Source organism: Doryrhamphus excisus, linkage group LG20, assembly GCF_037039965.1.
Source record: "Doryrhamphus excisus strain RoL-2023G ecotype Guam linkage group LG20, RoL_Dexc_Guam_v1.1, whole genome shotgun sequence".
NCBI classification, from domain to species: domain Eukaryota; kingdom Metazoa; phylum Chordata; class Actinopteri; order Syngnathiformes; family Syngnathidae; genus Doryrhamphus; species Doryrhamphus excisus.
The window spans coordinates 6,338,651-6,359,971 of NC_136376.1; the positions used below are offsets into that span (position 1 = coordinate 6,338,651).

Consider the following 21,321-nt stretch of genomic DNA (forward strand, 5'->3'; position numbering starts at 1 on the left):
AAAAGCTTGAAATCAAGCTCATGAGTGTGGTTGTCATGGTTACAACAACACAGCAGATTTCCAGCATCTCTAGCCACGGTGACAGAAGCACTTGGGGACCAGGAAGTGTTAAAAGTGGACTCTGGTGTTGTGGGGAAGCTGCCATATGCTCGCTGGGAGGATGAAAGTGAGCATGGCAACGATGGCGGTGGCGGGCCCTCCATCAAAGCTTGCGTATAAAAATATGAAAATGATGATGCCCGCGTATGAGAGCCAAATTTAGATCAAAGACCAGCCTGGGCAGGAGGATGGGGGGAGGGTGGGCATGATTTTGGACCAGCCTGGTACTTGTGCATGGAGTGTAAGTTTGTGCAATGTGATGAGAAAAGCCGCGTGTGCATGGAGACATTAATAATAATCAAAACGTGCCTATTTATATATTTACTTTCTTTCATTTCTATCACACCCAATTTTGAGCTTGACGCCGTGCGCCTTCCTGGTCACCAAAGTGGCCCTCCCACTGTAAATAATAAATCCATTCCTACTGTACTGTACCAGCACACCAGAATGAATTGGCAGAAGGAGGCTATGGATGCAAATTAGCGTTTGATGTTTTCACTGAGACGTTTCCTCATTTTCTGTCATGGAAGCAGCGAGAGCGAAACACATCTGTGTTGATGCATGTGGTGTCAATTAGTGTAAATTGCAATATGGATGTGGTTTATCAAAGACGCCGAGATGACTGGTGAAATGTACGTCCGCAAATTACAAGTTCAACTTAAATGATGATGAATTTGAAGTCCACGTTAAATATGAGCTTTCTCATCTGACTAAACATATAATGTGTACATTAAAAATATCTAAAATTATGTTCATTTACAAATGTAATCATGCTTGGTTGTGAATAATAGTAATAATAGTGTTAACGCAGGGGCAGACTTGCCATTTGGCAAACACAGGCAATTGCCCGGTGCCATGAGATTTCCAGGGGTCCCCAAACGTGTCATAAAAAACGATTATTGATTTTTTTTTTTTGCATTTAATTTAAAGTAGTTAGCGCGCAGGCCTCACAGCTAGGAGACCCGAGTTCGATTCCACCCTCGGCCACCTCTGTGTGGAGTTGCATATTCTCCCCGTGCATGCATGGGTTTTCTCCGGGTACTCCGGTTTCCTCCCACATTCCAAAAGCATGCTAGGTTAATTGGCGACTCCAAATTGTATGAAAAAGGTATGAATGTGAGTGTGAATGGTTGTTTGTCTATATGTGCCCTGTGATTGGCTGGCAACCAGTCCAGGGTGTACCCCGCCTCTTGCCCGAAAACAGCTGGGATAGGCTCCAGCACCCCTGCAACCCTCGTGAGGATAAGCGGTAGAAAATGAATGAATGAATACATGGCAGTTACCCATGGCATGTCCGACATGACATAATGAAAAGAAGTTCTCCCATTCCATGTGGAAGTGGTAGGTTTCTGGCATCTTACTTTGTCCTTCTGTCTGAAACCCAAATTGTCCATAGGTATGAGGTGTACCCCATACCTATGGACAATTTGGAGTCACCAATTTTATGTATTATTTTTTGTCAGTTTTATCAATTTGTTCTGTAGCAATACCAGTGGCTCTATACTAAAGTATATATAAAACATTTATAATTAGCTATCAAGTAAACAACACATTGATACTTGAGATCAGGTAAATGTGGTGTCAATTAGAAAAAATAATATAATGTCGCTTAATGTTACTGTATGGGAGGTTTCTCACTAGTATTTTTAGTCAGAGTGGAAAACCTAATTAAAAATGAAAAAGCTTTATATTTCATCATTCCTCTTTACTTAGGCCCACAATGTTGTTCAAAGTAGGAATCAAGCTGTAGGAGTCTTAAATTATACGTCTCTGCATTGCAGTATAGTGCTAAATGTATTTGTATAAAATGTTATCGACCATGGTTATAAAAATATATATATTACCATAAATCACCATCAATGAAAGCTTGTGATGTCGACAGTGGGAAAGCACTAACAATGACACATGACAGGCTCACCTCGCATCTTTTTATCCTCCTCCTTCTCCATCTTCCATCCTCCTCCTGGTTCTCTGGAGAGGAGGTCGCACACGCCGCAGCCCCGATCAGTGCCATCTGGCCCACTTCCTGTCATCATTAACCCAGGAGGGGGTGTCTGTGCGGAGGACTCCCATCCACCAACACCATCATCAACACTGCACACCTGAGCATAAGGAGGGACAAAAACAAATAAGGCAAAAAAGTGGAGGAGAAAACAAAAGAAGCACTCATTAAATCATAACGGTGGATATCATATTGAAAAATATTTCAGTCTTTATATTGTATGACCCCTTTGATTTTTTTTCCAGTATGGCTAAACCACATGACATATACAACAAATAACATATACCTTTTGTTATCGATGTTAGCATCATTTTTTTTTTACACCTGCATGACAGTGAAGAATGTTAAAAGTCAACATACATGAGGCGCTTCACTGATACAAACCACCGTCAAGGTCACAAAGTTAGCGTTTCATTAACCTATTTTTCAACTTGTATGACGACTAAGAATGTTAACATAAATTATACGCATGAGGCACATCTGTGAGGCAAGTCACGGTCACTTAACGTCTCTGTTATGAAGCCAGTGTTTCATTGTTTTTACATTGTTAAATTAGAAGTGGTTGAATGAACGTTACAAATTGACCCCTTTTTTTTTCCTGAAAAAGACGAGTTGTCTTATATTCGGATCAATGCAGTAACTTAGCAGTATGTTTATTATGGTAATGATAATGGTAATGGTTTTATTTCATTTGAACATGCATCAGATTACAATTGAATGCATCACATAATCAGTTCACAGTTCCACATGTCCAAAAGGAGTAGGAAGAAGCAAAGCTTATTAAATCCTACCCCTCCATCTGGTACTTTTACAATCAGTAACTGTTACATTTGTTCACTTCCTGCTTTCCATGATACAGTTTTTTTTTTATAATGCACCTCGTACCGAAGTACGATGGGTACCATAGTAAGTGTCAACATAGTGATATATATAGCACATCATGACTGGTTCAAGACTCTTCATCCTTGTATTTAGTAAACATCAACTGCTTGTATTGTTTCTTGAATTTGCTCATCGTTATGCATTGTTTGAGGTTCTTACTCAATCCATTCCATAGTTTGATTCCACATACTGAAAAGCTATGGCTTTTTAAAATAGTCCTACTTGCAATGGTGGCTTGCAAGCGCACTTCCTGGTAATTTCAAGACATGATTGTAAGAAAACATGGCTGCTACGTAGCCCGCCCTGCTATCTCACCTCCCTCTCACACGTCTCACACATGAAGAGAGCGTTGAAACAGCTTAAAAAGGCACATATGTGCCAGATTCATCTTCATGTGCCAACAATACTCTTGCATATTCATATAAATATGACATGACTGCCGCTCAATGTCTGAATTTATTCCTTTTTCTCTTCAACAAATGAGAAGCCGGGTGGACGGGGAGGGTCGGGATGAATATTTTAGCACGTGTGCACTCTGCGGGACATTTATCATCAGCTGTGCTATTATAAACACAATAAATTAGGAGAGCATGCATGCTCTTTGCACGCTTCAGCCCTCTTTCTTTGCCGCGTCCTTCACGTGACATCTAGCAAAGCCTCATGAGCAACTTTTTTGGCATTCCCTGACTTTAAAAAACGGAGAGATTCCATGCAGACAAGAAGACAACCTATCTGTGTTAAGCAGAGCCCTCGGGGGGTCGAGACAGGGGTTAATTAGATCGACTAAAATTATTATTTCATTAGCTTTTTTTTTTTCAAGGTTAGGGTGAACTTTTAGGAGCAAAAGGTGTTGCCCAAAAACATGAGAGACTGTAGTTGACCTCTACGTTGTATTTCCTGTCAATCAAACTGTGTCTACCTTTGTAGCATCCTGCAGAGTCTAAGGAGGCGACACAGTCGACATTTAATCTATTTTAACTCAACTGGTATGGAATGGTGATGTAAAAACAGGCAAAACTGCTGTTGAATGTGTTTTCAATTTAGCACGTATGTGGTTAGGATGTCATCTCTGGTGTACTGTAGCATTCTAGATTGTCCATGTCATGTTTATTAGCGCCGTTTCACTCAACAGTCCATACACCAAAACTGTGAAGGCTACTTCCTGTTTACATTCATGAGACCAATCACGAGAAACACTGAAAGTCTGCAAGGCAAACATCTGATTTTGACCAGAGAAAGAAAATTGCATTACATTATAATTACACTCGTTTGTCGAAGATTTCCCTGTGTTAGCCCGTTTTTTCAGGTGTGAGGGAAAGCGAACTTCCCTAAAAAGGCAAGCATCATGCAGAAGTGGTTGGAGTTCTGATTACCGGCCAGCAATAAAAAAAATAATACAGGACTGTTTTGTGAACATGGGCAAAACTGGACTATCCACAAAACTGTTGCTGAAGCCTGATGCCTTTCCAACATTATTCGGTCTTATTGAAGAGCAAGCTCTAAGTAACAACTTATCAGTGTGTTTATCGTGTGTATGTCATCAGACAAAATGAGCTCGGCAGCTATCCGGAAGCCCTCGAGAACACTTGGGAGTATGATCAATCACAGCGGAGTCGGTGTACCTGGAGGAGAGCCCGGGGTGAAGTAAATTAAGAGACTGTTTTGGCCGGAATGAGGAAATGGTGCAGAAAGAGGTGCAGAATCTAGAAGATCTAGAAAGCTTTCTGTGCCGGTTATTGTGTGTAGCTGCTCTATAGTCCACAACAAAGGGCCGACAATGAGCATTATAGGTCCCCTTTTAAAGTAATTCCAGGTTAAGTCTATGTCACAACCAGTAATGCGGGTTGCTAGAAAAGCATGCAAGAAATGCCTGGAGGGTGCGGGTGTGACATGCTCATTTTCGAGCCGTAAACTGGCAGCAGACCAGCCGCAGAGGTTCTTTATCATGTCCAATTCTATGGCCGCTTAAGTTTTTTTCAGGATGCACTCACTTCCTGTACTTGGTCTTTCCTTGGTCTTTCAAACTGAGAGTTTCTAAGTCACTACAGACTCCCAGTACTGTTCCTGCTGCAGTAGTAAAGACCAGTTTTATAGTAGCACTGCTCTGGTGTTCCCAAGCACCAGCTGCTGGGTCACAGCACAGTTGGAAGCCCTTTAGCGTTTCCTCTCCACCTCATGTGACCAAAAAGGAGCCGCCGGGATTCCGCCTGACGGGCGGCAAAGCCCCTTAAGACCACGTTCATCCGCCTCTAGAGAAGAGGGCCAGGCGCTTCTTCCGCCGCTTTTATTGGCAGCCCCAGCCGTCTGCAGACTAACTGTGAAACGGGTGAAATCCCAGCTCGGCGACGTTGGCACTGACACACCAACCGTCCTGGATGCTCTCCACTTTAGAGAGCAGCGCCACATGCTAACTGTCATCCACGAGACGCATGTGCTCGCCGAAGGCGGTCTGGCAGACTGAGCGGAGGTGTAAAGCGAGAATGGGGGGGGCGGCATAAGTGTCGGGATATACCCTTCATTGTGTCAACACGGATGACACAATTTACTCCTTGGAGATGCATCACTGGAGGCCTTCAAAGCGGGTTATTATTATTTCTGCTAGCAGTCGAGCCTGTTACTCTCTTAAGGACCTGGCATCTACCCAGCCATCCTCTTCCTCTCTGCAGCCTACACCTGCTAGATCCCCTGACATCTCCGTTCCCCTTCATAAACACGAGCAGCTGCTCGGGCAAGCAGCCATTCCGTTTTGACTTTTTTTTTTCCCGCTGTAATACCCGCTGCAAAGAAATCTGCACAATTAGCTCCCTAATTGCCTCTAAACAAGCCGGGCGTAACCAATAAATAGAAGAAGGTGCCGTGTAGGTAGACGCGTGAGAGAGGCTGCTGGAAGACGACCAAGCTGGTTTGCAGGAAGGCTGATGCCTCACCTCTTAGTAATGCTCACACGTGTCATGATGGATCTTACATAGCTCCGCCCTAAAGACTTGAATAATATTCTATGATGCAACACAGCAGGACAGGGCGGTTCATTAGGCACATCTACAACCTCTAATACCTGTATCAAAAAATGTTTTGATTGACAAGAGGTATATTTTTTTCTAAATAGAGTGATTAATTGACTGTGTACAGATCAAGCACTCAATATCAAGAAGGTATGCAAGCACCATCTAGTGCTTCAGTGTGGAAATGGTTTTGCAGGCAAATTTCTGAAGCGAGGGCATCATGCTCTGCTTCACCAGCTCACCAGTCCCGCCAGCACTCATGCAGCCCTGTGCCATGACACTCAGACCACCTTGCTTGACTGTAGGCAAGACACACTTGTCTTTTAACTCCTCATCTATAGTTACCACACACGCTTAACTCTAACTCAAAGCTCAACTCAAATAAATTCATCTTGGTCTCATCACACAACAGGACTTCCATTAATCCATCGTCTCCAGCAGACTGTGTGGATGTGACGCTGAGCGTGTGCAATAAACTTCTTCTGTGGACCACCACAAGGCCTGCTCTGAGTGGAGCCTGTCCTGCTAAAGCACTGTGTGGTCCTGGTCGCTGTGCTGCAGGTCAGTTTCAGGGTCTAAAACATCCTTAAGCAGATTTTTTTAACCACAGTGACCAGTTGTGACCAGTTCTAACAAACCTCCTCCCCATTCACACCCAAGACCTTCTAACACTAATGAGTCACATGACCGCAGGGAGGAAAAAGTGGCTACTTGGGTCCAATTTATACAGTAAATGCTAACACAAAAGTGTATTCAAGTGTTTTAGACATTAATGGTTGTGTTTTAGTTATTTTGATGGTAATTTTGTCATTCAAGCTGTACATTGACTACTTTACATTGTGTCAAAGAGTCATTTCTTTTGTGTTTAGAGTTTTGTGACATCCGGTAGGTCCAATGATTAAAATTATAGATCTAACAGTTTTTATATCTTGTGTTGCTGACCTGATAATAATGTAACACTCGCTCACTACGCTCAGCCAAACACCAGAGCAGACAGGCGGCCATTTTTTTGTTAACGTCAAAAGAACCAAGCTTCCTAACAAGGGCTACTGTCGTGGTCGTAACCCACGCCTACAACTACCTAACATGTGGTTTCTGCCTCACTTCCTGTCCGTCACTCCTTTTCCTTTCCAACCCCGGAACATAGCTCTCCACTGCAACACATGCAAACACAACACATAACACATAAATACCCCTAAGGGTCATTACAATAACAATAATACTGATACTGAATAATGTCTTAACAAAGTTTGTCTCAAAAATAAAAAAGATATATGCTGTACGTGGCTCACATAACAAGATTAAAGCACGTTTTCATATTAGTGTAGCTTTCTATGTCAGCATTCAACTATTAAACAACTGCGAGTTTGTTAGCGACAGACCCTGCGAGGCTTCCGTATGACATCACAAACAAACATGGCGGCGCACAGTGAGTCGCTCCATTGAACGCCAAAACACAATAAACGTGTTACAAACACGACCGGGCCACGGATGTTACACATTGATTTCGCTGAGCTTTAGCTTTTGAGCACCGACGAGGCTACGAATAAAAGAATGGTGAGCGGAAGTCGTGTCGTTTGCACTGTTTTAATCGAACATGTCCAAGCCGAGGACGCACTCGGTGGCTGCTGCTGCTGCTTCTTCTTCTTCTTCTGGTTCTACTGCGTTCGGTGAACCGTGGAGGTCTGGTTTGAAAGCGTGCAAAACACAAGACAAGAACACGACGAGACAGGACGCAGAGGCACCATCAGGGACCGTTTGCAAAGGTGATAATGTAAATAGTGTTTATTCGTTCTAAGGAAGTTTAAACCGGAGGAGGAGATGTTGGGGGAGGGGTCTGCTGACGTGCACATTAGTTGCAAAAAAGGTACTCAAATGTTGTGGGTCACTAACTATCATAGGTTTTACTTACTTAATTAGTTAAAAAATTGAAAACATCGTTTTAGGAGGCACAAAGTCAGTAATTGATGTTCTCTTATCACAGAACTGCAGAGTCCTCAGTGCAGAGGCTACGGCAGATTCTATGGACAGAACCATGGAGACTCTCCAAGTGATATGGAGCCTTCTCAGGACATCATCTGGGATTCCACGTCGCCCCCAAAAGCGGGTAAATAATACTTACGCTCAACACAAAAAAGCAATGTACTATTAAATAAATCATTCACTTCCAAAAGTCCCTTACTTGTTATCAGGGAAGGACTCTAGGAATGTCAGATCAGTGGAAATATCCGACATTGTTAATCGCATAGCACCAAAGGTCAGTAGTTATTTTTTTTAAATTAATATTAAATATTCGTGTTGCCGTCTGCCGCTAACGTTGTTCTTGTGTCTGACAGGATGTAAAACCACGAGGGCCTCGATCTCCCCTGTGGCAGTGGATCGGCGATAGCACCACTTTGACTCCCGAGATGCCCAAACCAAGGGTGAAGAAGAAGTCAATTCGGTGAGTAAAAAAAAAAAAAGGTGTCTTCTTACTAACTCATTCAATCTCAGCCATTTTCAAAAGACATCCCTGTCAGTAGCGGCCATTTTGACTGACTTTTCAAGATAGACACAATAATGTGTTGTTTTGTTACACACCATAATAAAGATTAGACTGAGAAAATACCTTTGTTTCTACCTTTTTCCATTCTTCCATAATGACCAGTAGAACAATTTGAGCAAATTTTATTTATGACATATAAATTCGTATTTGGTAGCGAATGAGTTAATGACCTTTCGCTTCTACAGGCAAAACAGTGTGGATGACCTCATGAAGTTAGCCCGGAAGTTTGATGAGAACATGCAGCAGGACAAGGAGGCCTCAGAGCAGCTAAACACAAACAACAACAACAAGTCCGACACAACGCAAATGCAGACATCTGCATTAAATCGAACAGAGGCGGAGTTGCATGCCCTTTTTGACTCTTCCACGCAAGGAGCCAGCGGCGGGTTCAGTCCGAGCTCATTGAGATCGTCTCCTTCCCAGGAAGCAAGCGGTAAAGCAGAGGCATCACAATCATCCAAGTTGAAGTCAGCGGGTACTTCTGCTACTGTAAGTGTAAGCAAGTGTGACGACTTTGAGGACGACTGGGAGAATGACGACCTCCTTAATGACTCATTTATATTGGCCATGACACAGAACCCAGACAGCTTTAAGACGCCATTGGCGTCAAACACTAAACAGACTGTATGCCAACGCACTGCCTCCAAAAAGCCTTCAGAGCTCGCTCGGGTACCCGAATCCAAGCCGAGCATCAGCACTCTTGAGCAACTGTGTCCCCAAGTCAGGACCACCAACAGACGCACTTTCAAGTTAGAGCCTAACCCTCGCTTCCAAACATCCACTGAAGGTCCACCCACGTCCAGAAACACTTCAGAGAGCAAATCTGCCACGTCAAAGACTATTTACACCAAAATCACAGACAAAAAGCAGCCTTGTGATGCTGCAGACTTGTCAAAAGACATTTTATGTGACGACTGGGACGACGACGATGCTCTCTTCTACCAGGTGTGTGACACCGTGGAGTGGCTCTCCAAAAGCCAGCCTGAGCCAGAGAAACCAGCTGAGGCCACCGCCCGACCGTCAAAGACCACCTCTGCCCCTCTGCCAATCGACAAAACACTTCCGACAAACACCAACAAATCACCTCGTGCCTTTGTCCGGTCTAACTCGCTACCTGAAGGATGGCAAAGTCCAGTAAGGGGCTGGACCAGCAGACCAGGGATGTCTCAGAGTCTACCAGAAGGCCAAAAAAGCAGAAATTCTTCTGGAAGTCATGTTGACGTGAAAACATGTACAGTGACTGCTGGTCTGCAGCCCTCGAATGCTGCCTTCAAGAGGAGTGTATGTGACTCGGCAGCGAAAAGCAACAAAGGTAACATATAATCTCACACAAATATACAGCCCTTGCAGTACTGTCAGGGGACAATACTATGGAACGTGGATATACAGTACTTTATAGAGTTGTTGTTGTACAGCTTTGTACAGCAGTTTATTTTCTATCCAGTGAAAACAACAACAAACATCCATTCCAACAACATAAAATGGTGGTGGTCTTGGGCTGCACAAGTGCTGCCACCACAGGTGAGCTGCAGTTCATTGAGGGAAACATGAAGCCCAACCAAAACTGCTTCACAATGTCAGAGTACATGGTGGAATTCATGTTTCCCCACAACGAACAGCAGCTCCCCCAGTGTCGGTAGCACTCATGCAGCCTTGCTAATCACGTATAGTGGTACAGCTTTGTACAGCAGTTTTCATTTTCTATCCAGTGAAAACAAAAACAAACAGCCATTTCAACAACATAACGTGGTGGTTGTGTCACAGTCTTGGGCTGCACAAGTGCTGCCGCCACAGGTGAGCTGCGGTTCATTGAGGGAAACATGAAGCCCAATCAGAATTGCATCACAATGTCAGAGTACATGGTGGGATTCATGTTTCCCCCACAACGAACAGCAGCTCCCCCAGTGCCGGTAGCACTCGTGCAGCCTTGCTAGTCACGTATTTTGGCAGCTATATAATAATGGCTGCGTCTTGACTCCTTTTCGGTGGATAGTAAATGTATACTGCTAGGTTGTACATTGATTGCTCTAAAGTACAGTGGCTGGCAGTGGCTCATGAGGTAGAGCAGGTTGTCCAGAAACCAGAAGGTTGGCAGTTTGAACCCAGTTTCCTCCATTCCAGTCACTGCTGTTATATAGCTACAGTATATCACTGTACTATATAAATCCAATCCATTATTATTAGTCGTGTTGTTATTATTATAGGCTACCTAAAGGGAGCTAGACATAGTGCAGTATGTTGACTAGATTGGGGTAATTTAGCCCCAGTTATGTGTATAACTGAACTGTGCTACCAAAACATCCCAAATGCACTCTTACCATCCTCTCATTCCCTCTCTCCCCTCCAGTGTTTGTCACCAACCAGATGGCGAGAAAGTGCTCGGCAGCCGAAATTGAGAGGAAGAAACAAGAGGCTTTGGCCAGGAGGCGACAGAGAATGCAGGACATACAAAAACCATAGAATGCACAGACCAGATGACAGTGCCTTTATTGCTATAGTGGTAAAAAAAAATGTAGCAGAAAGACACGTTTGCTGCTTGCGTGACACTGAAAGGATAATCAGAGAGATTAAACTTCATTGCGTGACTTTCTTTTGACTGAATAGTTCTAATGTCTGACCGAATGCAGAATATACTGTAATGGTAGCTGATGAATACTTGAACACGTGGATACACAGTTTAATTTAACGGTGACAGTATTGTTTATTTCATCAAATTAATTTTTTTTAAGCAGCCCACTTTGATTCCCACAGCAACAGCATTGCCAGGCATGCATGCATGCACCTTTGGAAGACTTGAAGGACAGGATGTCTGTTTTTGAATACTGAGAAATAAATATGTTTTGTAGGTATTTCATGCTGTACTATTGTTGTATTTCATACTACAGAGCTCAGAGTCCATCTAAAATGTCAATAATGCTCACTGTTCAGTATTTAAGACGGAAAAAGTCAGCTTTAGTGCACGCATTTTCAATGCAACTTTCATAAAAAGTTACTTTTTGTGTTTCTTGCAACCGTGTTGACTGTTTGCATGAAAGTTTTCGATTTTTTGATTCATCATTGGGAATGATGGAGTCCTGTTGCTGCATTAATGCTGCTACTGTTGTGTTACACCTGGCACCTGTTACATTTGGGGACCGTTGACAGCTTTTTTCAATTCATTGCTTATTTTTTATCAAGGCAGCAGCTTGGGGGGGGGGGAATGAAGATCATGTCGTCGTTGAGACATGATGAATTCTTTTAATTTAGGGTCTAATTTGTCTGCTCTGCCCTCTCTTATCAGTGCACTCAGCTTGCCAGACTGAAAGCACAATGTCGGTCTTTGTGATCCCAGCAGGCATCCTTGGACTTTGAGCCCACCCCTGGGACTTCCCAGGTGTGTTTATGTGTGTGTTGAGTGTCAAATTTGGCAGCATCATCAAGGCCTGGTTATATGAGCGTGATTACGGTTATGCTACTTATTCCACTATTTATTCCACCTATCTGATGGAGCTAACAGCTGTCCAGGAGGCCTGATACGGCGCTCCTCTGAAAATGTCCCGTAAATTCAAATACAGTGATGTGAAAAAAAGTGTTTTTTGCATGTTTGTCACACTTTGAAACAAATTTCAAAGATGAACATTAGTATACATGGACCCAAATATTCCAATTGAATTCAGTTTATTTGCTCAAACGGAAAGAATTTAACCTCATTCCGAAAGAAAAGTGCCAATCCGAATGAACATATAATCAGATTCACAGGGGTGGAATATTCTTTTCCCCAATCCGATTGAGGTATCTTTACCCACTCAAACAGACAGTTGACAGAGTTCTTGCGTTCTTCTTTATCGTGTTTTTCTTCTTCTGTTGTTTATTGCGGTTGGCAAGCAGATTTCGGTGTGCATTACCGCCATCTGTGGAACAGAATCTAATATTCCTTGTATTGTTTTCGGAAAAGTCATTCGAAAAGATTCCATTCAGAAAGAGGAAAAACCACTCATGTAAACGTGGCTAATGAGGCTTGTGTCAATTTTGCCAGAAAACATCTTGATGATTTCCAAGACCTTTTGGGAAAATACAGTGTGCCCCATTTCATCTGGCGTAAAAGTACCACCGCATTTCAGACAAAAAACATCATACCAACAGTAAAACATGGTGGTAGTAGTGTGATGGTCTGGGGGCTGTTTTTCTGCTGAAGGACCTGGGAGACTTGCTGTGATAAATGGAACCATGAATTCAGCCATTTGCTGCACGTCCTGCATGTTCCCAGTAAGCCTTACTTTTTACTTTTTTTTTTACACATCTAAATTCCAGCAACAAGGCTAGATTTTGGACAACACACTTCTAATACACCACTCTGGGATGTCTGACACTTTGGTGACAAATACAACAATATGGGACCCTCAAGATGTCTTTCAGATGACCTCCTACTGAATGACATCAGCTTCCTTTCTGCCCAACAATGTTTGTCTCTGCTCATGCTACCACACGCACACAAACACACACACACAAACACACACACACAGGCTGTCAGCAGCGTCAATGACCCGTGAAGAGTTTCACGGTGCATGTCATTAGACTCCTTTAGATTTGTTTCAACAGCGCTTTACCTGAGGATTCCATTCATGGACCCTCAGGTATGACGCCCCCCCCCCCCCCTCCTCCTCACCAAATTCCCCTGCTCACCTACCTCCACAACTCCCTCCCTCTCCCTGTGGACGACAGTCATGAACAAGTTGGTGCAAAGCAGTAAAAAAAAAAAACAGTTTTGAAAGTAACGATTTAACATGTACTTCACGCAACACCATCTCCGCCACTAAATTGTGTGTGCGATTGCTATGTTTGTATTTATTTGGAGTCAATATGTCTGTTGCAAGTGCGCAGACCTCACAGCTAGGAGACCAGGGTTCAATTCCACCCTTGGCCATCTCTGTGTGGAGTTTGCATGTTCTCCCCGTGCGTGCGTGGGTTTTCTCCGGGTACTCCGGTTTCCTCCCACATTCCAAAAACATGCTAGGTTAATTGGCGACTCCAAATTGTCCATAGGTATGAATGTGAGTGTGAATGGTTGTTTGTCTATATGTGCCCTGTGATTGGCTGGCCCACCAGTCCAGGGTGTACTCCGCCTCTCGCACCAAGACAGCTGGGATAGGCTCCAGCACCCCCGCGACCCTTGTGAGGAAAAAGCGGTAGAAAATGAATGAATTAATGAATGAATGTCTGTCACCATTGTTACATGGTGAGCAGCACGCTTGCTAAGAAGCTAAACGAATGTTTAAGACATTCTACGACAAAAAATCGACTTAAAGAATCTAGAGTATGTTTCTATGAATTGTGTATGTATACATTTGTAAATATATGACAATTAATTGCACAAACTTCAATATTAACATTGCTTACTTGGCTAGTTTCTGACTAGCATTTAATGTGCTGGCTTACAAGCTGTAAGCATTCTACTTCACTAAATTGTCTCAAAATATATTGTCATTGATAACTGTGAATCTAGAACCGATTTAGAACCGTTTATTTTGAGAAATTTGTCATTATAAATGAGTTTAATTGCAACGACTTCAACTTCCAGCTTTGTGATGCAGTACCAGGGTTTATTTGTGGGGCTAGCCGATAACTAGCATGTGACCAGCTAGCTTAACAAGCAGATAATCCTAAAGAGAAAAGAACATTTGGCAAACAATGTTTACAAACCAAACAGTAAAGACCTTTAAAAAACATGTACTGGTTTTGAAATGTTATCATTTGTAGGCATAAAATTTTTTCATGCTAACCAACGGACAAATGGTCACAAATTGTATATTAAGTAGAAAAACCTCTGAAAATATTAGGTATTTGGAGGAATTTACATTAATTAGCTTTTTTTTCTCCAAATGAAAGCTACATTCATGCAGACAAAATTCACACTACATTAAAAGCGGACTCAAGAGTTGAGTACTTGGTAAAATGTTAAATTGCTGATTCGAGTAAAGTCATGTGAAGGTCAAAGTCACAGAGAAGACAAACCGACAAAAAGTGTTATTACAATTTAGATTAGAGCTTTGGAATGGAGTGAATAGTAGAAAAACATCTCTTCTGGAAGGATTTATGAGACCGAGTGAACCTATTCCACCGGCCCACATCTTGTTGGACGGCTAAGCTCCAGAGTGATGCGGCGTTTCTCTCCAGGTGTTGCTGTGCTTTATTAAGCGTGCTGATAAGACCGTGTCGACTCGGGCTGTGTTTGTAGAAGCAAGACTAGCCAACAAACATCCCAGTTAGCGCATTCCTCTAGCTTATATCTGCCAACACCTTTGCGCTACAATGGCTTTGGCCCTAATGCACCCTCCCTTCCACCCCTTCATCCTCCACCCCATAATAGTTAGCGTGGGATGTAATGGTCTGTTGACAGGTTTAGGCTGAGGTCATGCTCTTGCCGGGCTCTACAGCGACATGTCCAATCTTTCCCAGAGGACGTTTGAGCAACAGATGCAAAACCAGCCATTTGTTGGCTAAAAATAGATATACAGTACAAGTTGGTGCTAATGGCCGCTTTGTTTTGCAGGGGGAATGTTCTAAATGTTCAAAAGCGGCGTACCAGTTTCTGTCAGTTGTACGCTCTCTAGTTAAAACAGCCTCCAACTGTGCTGGGACAGAGTTCGTTATTTGCAGCAGGATTGCATGAAGAAGGAGTGGAAGTCCAGCTGTACAAGACACACACTCATGCAAAACCACAAACAAGGCCAGAGGGGTTCCCTTGGTAATGTGGAAAGCACATCAACACATAAAAAACTGGCTCGCTGACCATCACACACAAAGACACACACACCCAACATACTGTAATGTCCTGTACATGATTTTTTTCTCGTATATATACTTTTTTTTATTTCAAATGTAGTGCAAAAACATGCAGAGTACTCCATCATTTAACTGAACCTTTAGTTAGAGTCTCATAATAATGCAAATTCCTTTTGTCTTGACCCTAAAGATGACTTTTCAGACAGTCCATACTAGTAAAAACTGCTTTATTATCTTAATCAATGTTTTCCAATTACGCCACTTGCGACAAAATCTTACATAGTACAAATAGCACAGTATCGATGATCAAGACCTTTCCAGTGATGGGATTTCTTCAAATGGTTTATTCCACCATTAGTTGCGGCAGAATAAGTGACAGTAATAATAAACATTAAGTATGAGGAATAATCGGATGGGCTGCTGTGCTTTGCAGGCCCATAATAAGATACAGTAATAATAAATAGTAATTATGAGGAATATTCAGATGGGCTGCTGTGCTTTGCTGGCCCATAATAACATACAGTAATAATAAATAGTCATTATGAGGAATAATTTGATGGGCTGCTGTGCTTTACAGGCCCATAATAAGATACAGTAATAATAAATAGTCATTATGAGGAATAATTTGATGGGCTGCTGTGCTTTACAGGCCCATAATAAGATACAGTAATAATAAATAATAAGTAAGAGGAATAATCGGATGGGCTGCTGTGCTTTGCAGGCCCATAATAAGATACAGTAATAATAAATAGCAATTATGAGGAATATTGAGATGGGCTGCGTGCTTTGCGGGCCCATAACAATATACAGAAATAATAAATAGTTAGGTATGAGGAATAATGGGTCGGGCTGCTGTGCTTTGCAGGCCCATAATAAGATACAGTAATAATAGTAATTATGAGGAATAATCAGATGGACTGCTGTGATTTGCAGGCCCATTATAAGACACAGTAATAATAAATAGTAATTAAGAGGAATAACAGGATAGGCTGCTGTGCTTTATGATATTTTTATATAAAAATAAATTTGCTTGTTTTGACTTGAATGTGGGTCTCGACTTTATGATCATGGGGACCAGTTGAGGATCCCTGCTTTGCTTTACAGCAAAATGGGGGACAAAAGTCAATCAAGTCAGCAAATAAAAGTGTGCAACGAAAGGAACAATGCCAAAATAGTCTTATAGCAGCATGGCATATACTCGGAGGAAGATATTTCACTGTAATGTTGGCTAATGTTTGATATCAGTTGCCCGCAAATATGACGTTGGTGCCAACAAGGAGACACAAACACAAAGAAAGACAGACGTTCCAAACAGGCGGCGTTTTTGCAAACACAATCCACAGCCCTCCAAGGCACAGCAGAAATCCCCAGTCAAATAAGATGCAACGATGCACTATCAAATCCACCAAGCAGCTACAGATGCCGCCCCTTTTAGCTGCTATCTGTTGGGAGGGGAAGGAAAATTAAACATTTCCATCAAATATGTTGCTCAAAGGACTGCTGGTGCACTTTGGTTTCGCAGTAATGTGCTCAAAAAGTCAATTTTCAACACTTGTGTTACCAAACTTAGTTCCTTCAAATGAGAGAGTACATAGCACAAATATCATCAATAACAACTTTTACCACAATTTCCATTAATATGAACACCTAACGTGCATTGTTTGCAATAACTTTATTTCAATTTGTATAGTACTGTAAGCGTTTTCTGTATTCATTGCTGTCAGGAAACATTTGGAGTAATCACATTGAACAAAATAATACCCCAGTGTAGCTAATATCCGTAATATCCATGAACATCACATCATGACAAGTTTTGTCACTGACATCAATTTATAAAATCGTTCCAAACATGGTAAGAAAAAATATCTTGTTAGTTAAAAATAAATACCTTAAATCAGGGGTCTCAAACATGCGGCCCGCGGGCCAAATGTGGCCCGCAGGACACTAGTTTGAGGCCCCCGCCTTGATATGAAAGGCCTGCGCAAGTTTGATATGGATGCTGTATGGTATCATGAACCCTGAAAAAATTATTACGTTTGATTAATGTTCATGTTAAAGGTTAAATAACTGTTAATAGTTATCCTCCCTATCCGTGTGGAAGTGGTAAGTTTTTGGCTATTTAAGGTTAAAGGAAATAACTTGAAGGCTACCGTTTAGGTCGTTAGCATGTGTCTCAAGACCCTGCAGTTGCGCAATATGTTGTAAATAAAAAGAGTATAAATGTGACTATAGTCGTGTTTTGTCATGTCTACAGGGCTCTAATAATGCTTTGTTAATTTTAATCAGAAAAAATAATTTTTCTACCCAGCAACTATATGTGGTTTCTTAAGTTTTTATTATTTGCCATTTTATTATTATTATTATTATTATTATATTTATTTATTACTGATTGATTGATTTTCTTTATTCTTGATTTGTTTATTTAACACCCAGACCCGAGCTCCAGAGGCCCCCAGGTAAATTGAGTTCGAGACCCCTGCCTTAAATCCTCCAAATCGCTCCAAAAACAAGCGCAGGGATGTCCGATTTTTTAAAAACTTTTTGCATGTTTTTGAAGTGCATTTTTGAACCAGAATTTATTGAATGATGGGAAGTCAACTAAAAGTGTTTCTACTACTTTTTATTTAGTTGCCCTTCATTTTGTTGTAAGTCAATAGCTTTGAAACATAGGTCAAACACAACACTTTGACATAGAAGGCCTGTTTACATGCAGCCACACACACACACATTGTACATGTGCACATACACGCTAAAGGTTATCACGCCAGGATTTTAATCTACATGAGAAATATGCTCCCTTGCGCATCTTCTCATGTCTCGTCAGCAATCTGGCTGCAGCCCCGTTGATTCACACAGCCGCCATTTATTGATTGAATGGCTGCTTTTAGTCTGCAGCACACACACACACACAAGGCCTAGCGTGATGGGCGAACATCAATCATTGCTTGTCAGCCTCGCCTCTTTTTACCCCCCCGCCTCCACCACCACCACCGCCGCATCGCACTTTTCTTCTGCTTCACTGCTCGCCCTTTGTTTTTAATGTGTGTGTGTGTGTTTGCAGGGAGAATGCAGCCTGGCCGCATGGATACAAGACGTGGGTTGTTTGCAGGTGTTAACGCTTTCAGCTGCCAATTAGCTCTCCTGGCAGGTCATGACAAACTTGATGTATTCAGATGTGTTTGACAGGTGATAAACATCAGCGTGTGTTGACTTCTGCTGTACGCACATGACTTACTATGCGATGCGTTTGAGGGAAACAAGTTCACTTTTATATTTGTATGTATATCTTTCTTCAACACAACCACAATGCACTATTATCTACATCGTACCGTGTTCTGTTTGGTGTGTTGTGTTTTCATTATAAAACCTCACAACGAAAGTGATATTTTAGCAACACCAACAGCAACTATCAGAGTATTTGTCCAGGCAGACCCCCTAGTTTGACACATTTTCATTCATAAGCCAAGTAATGAGCCTAAATGCTCACAGTGCTGTTCCCAAAGCGTGGAGCTGCCCTTCAGAGCAAAGAAAGGACAAGGAGAGTCAGCAGGAAGTCAAATTTAGGTAGACACACTAATAAGAAATTATTCCAAAAAGACAACTAATTATTATAGTATATTAAATTCACTCTGATGTTATGGCTTTTTGTGCAAAAATATAGCTGAAATATCAAAATTTATTTAATTGCCATAGAATTACTTATTAACTCAACCAAAAACGTATTTGTTACAGCTACACACGCTAACAGAAAGCTTTCTAGATCTTCCAGAATCTGCACCTATTCCAGCTGTATTTTCTTGGATTTCCACGGCCTCTCCAATGTGATTGGTCACACTCCCAAGACAACACAGAGCAACAGACCAGGAAGGAGGGCATGCCTACGCCCATATAAGGAATATGTGATGTCACAGTGAGCCGATGTTAGAAAAAACTCTCTGAAACAGAGTGTTCGGAGCCATCCCAGACTTCTTTCAGGGCTCACTTCCAAATACGCAAACCTCATTACCTGAAACGTTGACATTTTTAACACGAGAATACAACATTTTAACAACATTTATAGGTCAGAAGAGTAGAAAAAGCATAATAAGTCTACTTTAAAACTTTTGGAAACAAATGCAAAATAAATGTTACAAACATGGCCACATTCATTTTGGGATGTTTTCATCAGAGCTCCACCTACTGGATGTGGTGGGGCACCACGTTACTTGCCCCAAGTAGAAAAACACAAAAATCAATATTGTTTAAAATTAATAGAGACTTCAATAGCAAGAAGGTACTCCCAATAAATGTGTTGGTTGAACTGGTCTCAGGTAGAGGGATGACAATAAACATGGCTTATGACCTAAGCAGTAACATGATAGTACTATCATTCAGGATTCTAACCCCCCATTGGCAAAAATTAATCATCCTTAATACTGTCACTTTGCATTAACTTCAGTAAAGTTTTTAATGCATATTTCAATGATAAATGATCTATCATTTCTATACATACGTGTAACTTTTCTATGTATCATATTTTGTCGTGTTTAAGGGCAAGAACACAGGATACCTCCAGAACGGATCCACTTTCCAGAACACTCCAGCTGGGATTGTAATGATTTATGAATGTTTCAGAGATTCATATATTTGTTGTCCATGTTTTGACCCTCGAGCAGTCACTACGAGCACGTTCTTTTCTCTTCATGTGCTGCCAAAGTCCTTCGTCCTTCAGTCCGTCTATTTGAGTACTGTATATTTGTTAGCGAAAGAAGCCCGGCGGGTCTTATTTGTAACAGGAGGGCTGCGGGTGGTTTCAATCACTGCTTGCTAGGATGAATGATAGCAAGCCAATGCAGCACACAGCTGCACCTTGATGCAGGACTACATGCGAGACTTGGATACAAGACTCTATATGTATTCTCTATTTTTATGTCATTTCAAGGAGGACTCATTGAAATAATTGAAAAACACTTCTTTGTTTCTATGATATGTAAGTCAGTCAGTCAGTCTCTTAATTTCCTTGGTTTGGTTTGTCATGCAGTTGATTTGTAGTTTGTTACTTAGTGAGTTACTCTTACATTGGTTGGTTAGTTAGTAATATGGTTTGTTGGTCCAATATTTAGTTGGTTATTTGCCTGTTTCCAAAGTAAGTTCAGTAGGTATAATTGATAGTTACTTCGCAAATTAGTACTTGTCTTTCGTGTGTTGGGTTAGGGTCATCATGCAACTTGGTTGGTAAGATTTAGCCCATTAAGTAGTCAGTTATTTGCCTGGTTTCCAGTTTAGTCAGTTGGTCGATGAGTTCTGTAGTTCACTGATAGTTAAACAGTTAGTTGCTACTAGTTTTTCGTGAGTTGTTTGTTCAGTCTTACAAATACTGTAACTGTAACTAGTAGTAAGTATATTGTTTGTTGGTTTGGTAGTCAGTTAGGTTTAGGTTTCGTTATTTAGTTAGTTAATTGCAAGTCAGTTTGTCTGTTGGTCTTTGTGTGTTGGTAAGTGCCTTAGCAGGTTATTTTGTTAATTGGTTAGCCTATTCGTCATTACTTTTGCTTTTTGGACAGTTTATTAGTTACTGGTCGATTTTGGCCATCTACTTAGTTAATAAGTTGACCTGTTATTTGGTTGTTTGTTTAGTCAGCCTTTTGGTGGCGATGTCGACTGTATGAACATAACGGTAGTTTGTGCACATTTTCAAACCAAAGCACTATTTTGTCATGATTAGGATTTACTGTTGTTGGCTGAGATCTCAGATGGTTTTACTACTAGGCATGAGTGAGTACACCACTATCTTTATCTGTTCACCCATCTAAATGATCTGTATCAGGCCATTGACCAATAAAGGGCTACAACTTGATAGATTGGAAGACTCAATCAAACGCTATAGACAAGCAGATTCACTATGACTTTGTTGTGTGCAGCGATGTGAAGAAAGGCGTTCTTCCACTCCTCCATCACTGTACTTTAGACCACAGATGGAGCCTATGAATGATTCATAGCAGGTGATGTATTTCACAGCCAAGCAGCCACACGTCCAAGGTAATATCTGA

General features: G+C 41.6%; 1 protein-coding gene and 1 long non-coding RNA gene across 3 annotated transcripts in view; one reads left to right on the top strand and one right to left on the bottom strand.

Moving 5' to 3' along the window:
- Positions 1–2,039: 2,039 nt before the first annotated feature.
- The window catches only part of LOC131107994 (uncharacterized), a 54,664-nt gene continuing 35,382 nt past the window's right edge, over positions 2,040–21,321 (bottom strand). Inside the window, exon 3 of the long non-coding RNA XR_013625113.1 lies at positions 2,040–2,201. This is a non-coding gene — a long non-coding RNA (uncharacterized LOC131107994). The remainder of the gene's footprint in view (positions 2,202–21,321) is intronic.
- Positions 7,383–11,120, top strand: etaa1b (ETAA1 activator of ATR kinase b). Of its 2 annotated transcripts, none has more exons than XM_078787345.1 (6): positions 7,383–7,751; positions 7,970–8,092; positions 8,160–8,242; positions 8,322–8,428; positions 8,716–9,842; positions 10,878–11,120. In XM_078787345.1, the coding sequence occupies exons 1-6, from the start codon at positions 7,583–7,585 to the stop codon at positions 10,988–10,990; spliced, it is 1,722 nt and encodes a 573-aa protein (XP_078643471.1). In that variant the 5' UTR covers positions 7,383–7,582; the 3' UTR covers positions 10,991–11,120. The 2 variants fall into 2 exon arrangements, with proteins under 2 accessions (XP_078643471.1, XP_057914551.2); XM_058058568.2 differs by having other exon boundaries at positions 8,178–8,242.